The sequence below is a fragment of the Mus caroli genome, chromosome 2 (genome assembly GCF_900094665.2).
Source record: "Mus caroli chromosome 2, CAROLI_EIJ_v1.1, whole genome shotgun sequence".
Lineage (NCBI taxonomy): Eukaryota > Metazoa > Chordata > Mammalia > Rodentia > Muridae > Mus > Mus caroli.
In genome coordinates this window covers 136,877,579-136,887,386 of record NC_034571.1, presented here as the reverse complement: position 1 = coordinate 136,887,386, position 9,808 = coordinate 136,877,579, and the positions used below count along the sequence as shown (strand labels likewise).

The 9,808-nt window shown below is 45.4% G+C and overlaps 1 protein-coding gene across 2 annotated transcripts in view; it reads right to left on the bottom strand.

Moving 5' to 3' along the window:
* Dtd1 (D-aminoacyl-tRNA deacylase 1) overlaps positions 1-9,808 on the bottom strand; it is a 159,415-nt gene that overhangs the window by 133,437 nt on the left and 16,170 nt on the right. For both annotated transcript variants that reach the window (XM_021152900.1, XM_029474345.1), the window contains exon 3: positions 8,531-8,766. In XM_021152900.1, coding sequence (XP_021008559.1) covers positions 8,531-8,766 — 236 coding nt within the window. The remainder of the gene's footprint in view (positions 1-8,530; positions 8,767-9,808) is intronic.

Below are 9,808 nucleotides of genomic sequence, written 5' to 3'. Positions count from 1 at the left end.
ATCTTGGGTATCCTAAGTTTTGGGCTAATATCCACTTATCAGTGAATACATTATAAACAGTAGCTTCTTCCCAACTACGTCTGCTTCATCTTTTAAAAAATCTGTCCTTATTTCTTCAAACTGGACTGCCATTATAGACTGTTGAGAAAGAAGAAAGCTGGGCCAATTCATGATCAGAAGTGTGGAGGGAGCTCAGGATATGAGACTTTAAAAAAAAAAAAAGATGAAGGAAAATAAGGGCAGGCAGGTAGTGAAGCCAAGAGCAGTGTGTTCATCAGGCATCTGAAACTGTAACAAACACCCGAGATATTCACCTTACAGAAGAATGCTTTGTTTTGAGTCATAGGTTCAGGTTTCCCTGTCCAGGGTCTCTAGTATCTGTCACTTTGAGCCTGTGGCAAGACAAAGCATCATGATAGGGAGCGGGTATTAGAATAAAGCTGTTTATCCCCCTGGAGAGCAGGAAGCAATGGGGCAGGGTGGACAGATGGCAGCACTTCCTGTTTTTTCAGAGGACCCGAGTTTGGTTTCCAATACTAAATCACCTGTAACCCCAGCTCCAGAGGTTCCAGCACCTCTCTTGGCCTTCAAGGGCACTCATACATACAAATCATACACACACACACACACACACACACACACACACACACACAAATAAAACTAAAATATAATATTCTTTAAAAAGAGAAAGAGAGGGGCTGGAGAGATGGCTCAGAGGTTAAGAGCACTTACTACTCTTCTAGGGGTCCTGAGTTCAAATCCCAGCAACCACAACTATCTGCAATGGGACGCAGTGCCCCCTTCTGGTGTGTCTGAAGGGTGCAACAGTGTACTCACATTAAATAAATGAATCTTTGAGAGACAGAGACAGAGGTGGGGAGAGAGACACAGAGACAGAGAGAGACAGAGAGGGGCTTAAGTTCCAGGATCCCCTTCGAAGGCCTTGAAGGGCTTTAGCAGGCCCAAGCAGGGCAAACATGGTGCTACAAGTTTGCCTTTTACCCTTGTCTGCCATTCCCTCTCCCTTACTAAAGCATCAGATTACATTCCTAAAGCTGGTCACCACAGTCCATTCCCTTATTTGGCCACTTTCTCTTCTGAGGCTGACTATAAAGGTCCAGCTATCAAAGCAGTGAAGTCCAATAATAAACAAAAAAACCCTTTTGCTACCCTAATTAATCAAAATTAACCAACTCATCCTAACATAGGCTCCCCGCCTTTGCCTTTTTCTTTTTTGTTTTTTGTTTGTTTGTTTTTGAGTTTTGTTTTGTTTTGTTGGGGTGTTTTAGTTGGTTGGCTGGCTGGTTGGCTGGTTGGTTTTGGAACTCGCTCTGTAGAGCAGGCTGGCCTTGAGCTCCCTCTTGACTACTGGGATTAAAGCTGTATGTCACCATTGCCTGGCTCCCCCTTTTCCTTTATAAACCATCATTTGCTATGGGCCACATCTGTCTTCTTTCTATCCAGAGACTGTCATTTGTCCCTCTGGGCAAATGTCCCTTCCTCCTCTCCTTTGTTCCTTTTCTCTTCTCCCTCATCCTCTATCTCCTGTCTTTGTCTCGTATTCCCTGCCCTTTGTCCTTCTGAGGCAAATAAATCCCCTTTGTGCAGAGAACTTGGTCTTGTTTGTGCGAACACCTGAACAGTAAAGGCCAGACTCACACTGTAATTTCCTAAAGTTCTATTAAGAACAATGACTTGGCCTCACAGTTGTTGCTGAAGTCAGCATCTGCTGAAAGTTCACTCATGCTGCTAAAATGATGTAAGTAGTAGAAAGGGTGAGAAATTAAATGAATCCATAGGCATCAGCTACTAACCACAAAGCAAAAACTAGATGAGGTCCTCCAGATTCCAGCACCATCCCCTTGCTTCATGAAGCTGCAGGAGGCCTGGACATAATGAGTGTCCCATGCAGGGCCCAGGGCTGGGCAATCATAAGTTGCTGCCTGCCTCGGTGCTTATCCACATTTCTCTAGCTCTTTACCCACAACAGATCAGACGCTATAGAGAAAGCAGAGGGAGTTCTTTATAATACTACAGTAACCCCTGGTTTGCCTGTGAGCCTTCTTAGGTCCTATTACATACAACTCAGCACTGGAACTAGAAGCTTGAGAGGATGGGTCCTTTCTTTTCAACCACTCCATGTTGGTATAACATTTATCTTTCCATGACTGTAAAAGCAATGTCTGTTTAGCACTCTCAACTCTGAGAGTGTTTCATGCCCCTGCCAAATGTGCTTTCGGCATTCATCCCAAGCTGGAAGTCTCTGGCTGACAGCAGAAGTCACCACTGTCTCTGGTTCCAGGAGCCCCTCTGGAGCAGTGGTTCTCATCCTTCCTAATGTTTAACACAGTTCTTCATGTCGCAGTGACTCCCAACCATAAAATTATCTTTGTTGGGCTGGTGAGATGGCTCAGTGGGTAAGAGCACCCGACTGCTCTTCCGAAGGTCCAGAGTTCAAATCCCAGCAACCACATGGTGGCTCACAACCATCCACAACGAGATCTGGCGCCCTCTTCTGGAATATCTGAAGACAGCTACAGTGTACTTACATATAATAAATAAATAAATCTTTAAAAAAAAAAAAATTATCTTTGTTGCTATTTCATAACTGTAATTTTGCTACTATTATGAATCATAATGTAAAGTATATGTTTTCTGATGGTCTTTGATGACCCCTGTGGAAGAGTCATTCGTCCCCCAAAGAGGTCATGACCCACAGATTGAGAACCACTGGTCTGGAGGCTCAGAAAAAGACCATCAATGCTGGCTCATCCCAATACAGAGGAGGGAGAGCGTCAAGTTTGTATCCTAGGATCCTCCCTCTAAGCAGTCATCCAGAGAAGCGGCAGGCAGTGATAAAGCACCAGGGTCACAAGCTGTGAAAGGAGAGGGGTGGCTCGGAACATCTCAGCACTACTTCAAGCAGTGAGGGCTGCCTTTGTCCGTATGTCCCTCCACAGTGGGCTGGGAGACTGCTGGGACCAACTGTCCATGGCAAACATGAGGCTGGACCCCTTTCCAGGCCTGGCATTTCTATTTCCTGTCTAGAATCCCAGAACTTGGGAAATGGAGGCTGAGACAATAAGCTCATAAGTTCAAGGCCAGCCTAGGCTACAATGCAAAACCATATCTATAAATAAGTGCATACATAAATACACACACACACCTGTTATCAGAATCCTTGCTCCAAAGGAAACCAGCATCACATTAGAACCCCAAGTCCACTGAGGGTATCTGCTTCTGAGATGCTCTGGTAATACAGGGCGGCCCAGGAGGGTGAGGTCAGAGATATTCAGGAGGAGGAAGTGAGGCAAGCATGACCATAGGAGAAGAGACAGTAGACAACTGCACACAATCCATCTTAGCAGGAAGGCAGGCGGGGAGCAGGGAGTGAGGAGAAAAGTGTGCAGACCTGGGGACACACCAGAGACCTCTCAACAGGTCACACAAACACACACTCTGAGTGCATCTTCCTTTACTCTCTGGGCTCACCCAAATGTCCTGGCTGCTAACAAACACAGAAACAAGTCACTATATTCCCAACAACATTTTTTTCAGCACTTTAGTCTCTTCCACTCTTTTATCTACAGCCATCTCTTGTACCCTTTAGGCCAGTCACACATGTGCCAGCATGACTTGCCTATACCATTCCTAGAGACATGAACCTGCGCTCTGTGGTTCCTCCGGCAGAGGTACATCACCATTCCCCCTGCTCTGATGCTCATTCCTAACCCTAGAAGCCTAACTCACCTCAGTTCCAGTGCAAAGAGGAGTGCATTCATTCATGCTGTCCGAGGGATCCACTAAGCAGGGTCCTGCCACAGGGGTCACCAACCACCCCAGCTAGCCCAGTGAATCCAGGAATGCAGGACCTGGAGAGCCCTGGAAAAACCTGAAGTCTGTTCTGAGGCTGACCTGTCCAGTGCCCTGGATCATTATAGCACATGAAGAGACCCACAGAATTTGGAGAAGAGACACAGGGTATATATTTCCAATTTATGCACATGGTGAGCCACTGGTAACCCAGGATGCCCATGTTCAAACATGTAATGTAGTGTACTGAGTCAAGAAGGTCTAACAAATGAGCTAAACACAGAGTACCAAGAATCAAACACAAGAACACAGCCAGACCTCCTTAACACCTATACATGTCTAAGGCACAGTCCGGTCATTACAGAAGGCTCCCATGACAATGGTTTCTGGAGTGAGAATTTCCTCATACTTAACAATAAATAAAAAAAGAGTACTGAAGCCAGATATGGAGACACCCACCTAGAATCCCAGAACTTGGGAAAGGGAGTCTGAGACAGTAAGCTCATAAGTTCAAGGCCAGCCTAGGCTACACTGCAAAACCATAGCTATAAATAAGTACATACATAAATACACACACACACATGTTTACCACGCCAGCTACATCAGAGCAGGTGAATTTCTTAGACAAGGAGGGCAACACGACAAGAACAAAATAGCATCTGCAACAGAAAGGAGAAAGCCCTCAGTTCCAACAGAAGTTCCCAGTGTATTTTATGAAAATGACAAGGAAGTAACCCCTGTGTGCCAGAAGAGTCATGGGTCCTCGGGGGTTGCTTCTTACCCCATTTTCCCACAAGCACTGGGAGTTTCAGCAGCTCTGCAGAACACGAGGCTTCTAGAACAGGTACCATGGTGAGGACTAGCCCCACTCACTCAGCATCTCTCTTCCACACAGTCTGTAAGCTGCTTCAGACAAGGGCAGTCTCCTTCCTGCTGTGCTCTGCAGCCAGCCCAGTAGCAGGCCCGCTGGGCGGCACCTCACTGATGGAGAAATCACCACAGCTACCTGAGTGGAAGCAGCATAATAACTTAAAGCCCTGGGTAAACATCGCTGTCAGTTAAAGACAAACCAGGCATATTACTCTCTTACAAAACCTTCATGGGGTTCAAAACCCCTCACTGAATTCCCTGAGCACAGCACAGAGGGCAGGAAGGTCCCCATAGACCTGATGAAGGCAGAAGGGTAGGATAGGAGACGGGGCCAGGAAGGCTAGGTATGCATTTCACAGTGAACTGATCACATCGGTGACATCAGCCTCTAGGGATGGAGACTCACCTGATCCCAGACTCTGTCATTCATGGGTTACCCTGATACACCTCAGCTTCCTCATCTGGAAAATGAAGGTAATGCCTTGCCTGATAAGGTCATTGTGGAAATACAAGCAAATTATTAATGGGAAGCACTTATTCCACACAGGGCTCTAGAAGATCGAAAGCCCCTAATAAGAGATGTATTTTGGCATGCTATGTACTGACAATAATAAAGTAGGGACAGCGTAACTAGCTTGCCAGTAGGGGGTGGGGTGCCCTGTTCTATGTAGATGCAGGGAAAGAGCTTGAGGTCACATCACCAACAAGTCAGAAACAATGGGAAGTGAGACAACAGACTTCACTGCCTAGCACATGAACTATGGCCGGTCTGAGTGGCAAGGGCTACCAACTGTCAAGAAAATGTATAGGATTCAATGGATGCTTATTCGGAATGTGGAGGAGCTAATTATAAAGGTAAAATTAATATTCAACCATGGAAGGAGAAGCTAAAGAAATGTTAAAACTAGTTGAACTACTTCCCATTTTAGAGTTGCTGCAGTGGCCCCGAGAAACGCTAACACAAACATTTAGCACTTTGTGTGCATCCCCACATCTCTTCAGCTCAAAGGCTTCCCATGAGCTGGAAGTCAAATTCTCAAAAATAATCAAAGGCGGTAAACACGGAAAACACAGCGCATGCACTCTGTTTCCCCGAAGGCTGGAAAAGAACTGAGGCCAGAAGAGAGTGCAGCTCTGTTCACAAAAGTCCAAAAGTTGCAGAAATAGACTTCAGTTAAAACGCTGTAATTTTTGGTTAAAAATTCATGTCATGTTTTATTAAAGTAATTAGAGGGATCATATCCCCTGAGTTTAAATTCTGACCCATTATAAAATGATATTGTTTACAGTATACTTCAGGCCCGTCATATAATGTTCTGGATAAAATGCATACCACTTCAAAACTAAAAGCATCTAATACTATGTGAAGCACTCGGATGAAAGCTGTGTTGCATTCAGCCAAGCATCTCATAGGTAGAGTCAATGCTCATGCTCCCCCACTGAGCGTGACCCCTGAAATACATCAGAGATTTCTCAGAAATGGAATGACTCCATGAACATCTAGCAGCAGAGACAATAATGCTGACAGTTCTCAGTCCTTGGGTCTTCAAAGAAGCAATTGCTCAGAGGACCTGACTTAATCACTCATTCTATGAGGAAGTATGTTTACAGCAAAGCTAGATCAGAGGTCCCAAGAGATACATCCAGGAGCGGACTCATGAACAGAGTTCTAAATGAGGCCATTTCCAGAGGAGACAGAACTATGTTCCTCTATCAGAACCCAAGCAAAGGCTACTATTTAATTCACAGCAGAAAAATGCCACCTATGCTTCCTCATGCCAAACAGACACATTTTATAAGGGAGATAATTAAAAGAAACACATCCACAGACATATTAATAAAGAAATAAAGGTCTAGGGCTGGAGAGAGGGTTCAGCACTCAGGAGAAGATGGCCAGCTTCTTCCTCACCCTTGGATCTGAGACAAAAGCCTGGCCAATTAAAACAAAGGCTTAAAGGCTTCTGACTACCAGGAACAGTCCTTACTGATGGACGGGACAAGTTCAAGGCCCACTCAGGACATGACACGCAACAGTTCTGGGCCAATCAACTGTCCTAGCTTTCTTCAACTGACCAACCCTAAATTAGGAGAAGAGACTCCTCCGGGGCTTTGATACCATCATTACCCAGATGTTCTGGCTTCCCGAAGGGTCTTCTTCTCTGTGTGACTGCTGAATGTGTGTGTTTCCTCACCGCCTCTCCCCGCCCCCAGAAACACCTTCCTTCAACTGCTGATTCTGTTTGCAGTGTTTAAGGTCTCTCTGCTACTCTCTGTTGCACTTCAGATTTTCCTGCCTTTTAGTTCTTTTTTTTTTTTTTTTTTAAGATTTCTTTATTTTCTTTTATGTATATGAGTATACTGTAGCTGTAGATGGTTGTGGGCTATCATGTGGCTGCTGGGAATTGAATTCAGGTCCCACTCCCTCTGGCCCAAAGATTTTATTTATTATTATATCTAAGTACACTGTAGCTGTCTTCAGACACACCAGAAGAGAGCGTCAGATCTCATTACAGATGGTTGTGAGCCACTATGGGGTTGCTGGGATTTGAACTCAGGACCTTTGGAAGAGCAGTCAGTGCTCTTAACTGCTGAGCCATTTCTCCAGCCCCTTTTAGTTCTTTTACTAGCAGAGAAAATGAACCTGATCAAGGCCCCTAAACTGACCATATCATGACCATATTCACCTTTTTTATGTGGGTGCTGAAGCCAAAGCTCAGATCCTCCTGCTCTCATGACAGGCAGGCATCCCCACCCACTGAGCTATCGCTCCAGCCTCTGGATTCTGCTATAACAAACAAACCAAAAAAAGCCTTTTACACACATGTGCATGAGCACACACACACATGGAAAACATATATATATGTTTGAGGGTGAACTGGCTCACACAGCACCTTATCCATCATGTACTGCTTATCTGTTATGCTCTTGGACCAGTATTTCCCACTCATGTCTTCAAAACACACAGATTTTTTTAAAGTGCATATATATATATATATATATATATATATATATACTCACACATATATATGCATGTATACATATGTATGTGTATGTGTGTAGATAGAATAGGTAGATACTATCTCAAAACTTTTTGTACTGAATACCTTCCTAATATTATAATGTCCTACATATATTAAACCAAATAAAAATATATATCTACAGGACTAGAGAAATACCTCAGTGCTTAAGAGCTCTTGCTGCTCTTGCAAAGAACTGCAATTCAGTTCCCAGCATCCATGTTAGGCAACTCACAACCTCCTATAACTCCTGCTTCAAGGGATCGGATGCACTTTTTTTNTTTTTTNNTTTTTTNNTTTTTTGGTTTTTCGAGACAGGGTTTCTCTGTGTAGCCCTGGCTGTCCTGGCACTCATTTTGTAGACCAGGCTGGCCTCGAACTCAGAAGTCCNCCTGCCTCTGCCTCCCAAGTGCTGGGATTAAAGGCGTGCACCAGCACGCCTGGCCTGATCTGATGCACTTCTGACCTGTGTGCACAAGTGTGCACACATGCACATACCTCCACAGACAGACACACACACACACATAACTGTAAAACACACCTTTGAAAACGTTCTGATAAGTAACCTCACTTGTCTCTTTTATTTGGAGGCGGATACTGTTTCGGTACTGGATAAGTAACCTCGCTTGTCTCTTTTATTTGGAGGCGGGTACTGTTTCAGTACTGGATAAGTAACCTCGCTTGTCTCTTTTATTTGGAGGCGGGTACTGTTTCGGTACTTGAGCACTGAACCCTGGACCTTGCTTTCTCTTGTCCTTTCCCAGTGTGAGCCCTGGGCCTCACACAGTTTATTAGGTATCCTGCCACTGAGCCACCTGAGCCCCACCTACCTCTGATAAGCTCTGGTCTGTAGCTCTTGCGAAGCTGCTCCAGGAAGCTGTTGTAGAAGCTCTCCGCCTGCTCTGTGGGCATGGCCAGGTGGAAGTCAGGCTTGTTCCCCTTGAGGACGCACTGGAGGGTGAACTGGCTGACACACAGCACCTCGTACTCCTTATCCATCACGCTCTTGGACCAGTGCTTCCCACTCTCATCCTCAAACACACGCAGATTTAAAATCTTTCGAACCCTGTGGGGAGAGAGTGAAGTAAGAGCTACCTGAAGAATCACAAGGTCCCCACCCGACACACGCATATTTCCAAAGGCAGACAGACACACAGACAGCTCCAGCACTGACAGAAGCTACGACACAGGCACGTCAGTGAGCTATGCCTCACTTTCTTACCTTCTTGGTCGTTACAGCCCTACTTAAAAGAGCTGCTCTGTGATTCTTTTTTGACAGTCATCTAATTCATAGTGGTCGTCAGTGAACTTTAGATTACAGCCACCAAAGCCTTAAGAAACCAGTAGAAACTGCAAGAGAAGTGCTGGTCCTCACACACACTGGACCTTCAGTCTTAGAAAAGGTTAAGATGGAGTGTGTGGCCCAGGAAAGGAGGTATAAACACAGGCGTCCATGCATACTCTCACACACACATGCACCCCATAACCACACAGAACACAGAAACTACAAACAGTGCTCCACTTTAGCCCTCCCTGACACAGTACAGCCTGCTGTATAGCCAGAGAGATCTGAGAATCTCACCTTCCAGCTCAGCCAGCTATGCTAGCAGCTCACCCTACCAGCATCTTTTAGTCCTTACTTTCTAGAATTTGGTCTCTGCTCTTGCATTTACAGCTCATGATGCTTTGCTTGTCTCAATATGTTGCTCGGTCAGATTTTAGGGTCATGTGCATGTTTCTCCACCCTGTTTACTGCACAGCAGTGTCTTCTATACTTTCCACCCTCACCTCATGTACTCTCTTCCCTCTGATCTCTGCCTCTTCTCTCCCTCATCCTCATTCCTTCTTCTCTGCGTCAGCCCTGTGCAGAGAGGCAGTGCACAGACTCGTTCATTCCAAGAGAGAAACAAAGGAAGATGCAACAGGCATTTCCGGTCTTTGAAGGAGCCGAGGGTGGGCGTGTTCACGCTCAGATGAAAGAGCTTGCTGAATTGGTCCGTAAATATGGAGCCAATGCTAATTTTACTTTGGTGCAGTTAGACAGGCTTGCCGGCATGGCACTAACTCCTGCCGACTGGCAAATGATTGCAAAAGCCGCTCTCCCCAAT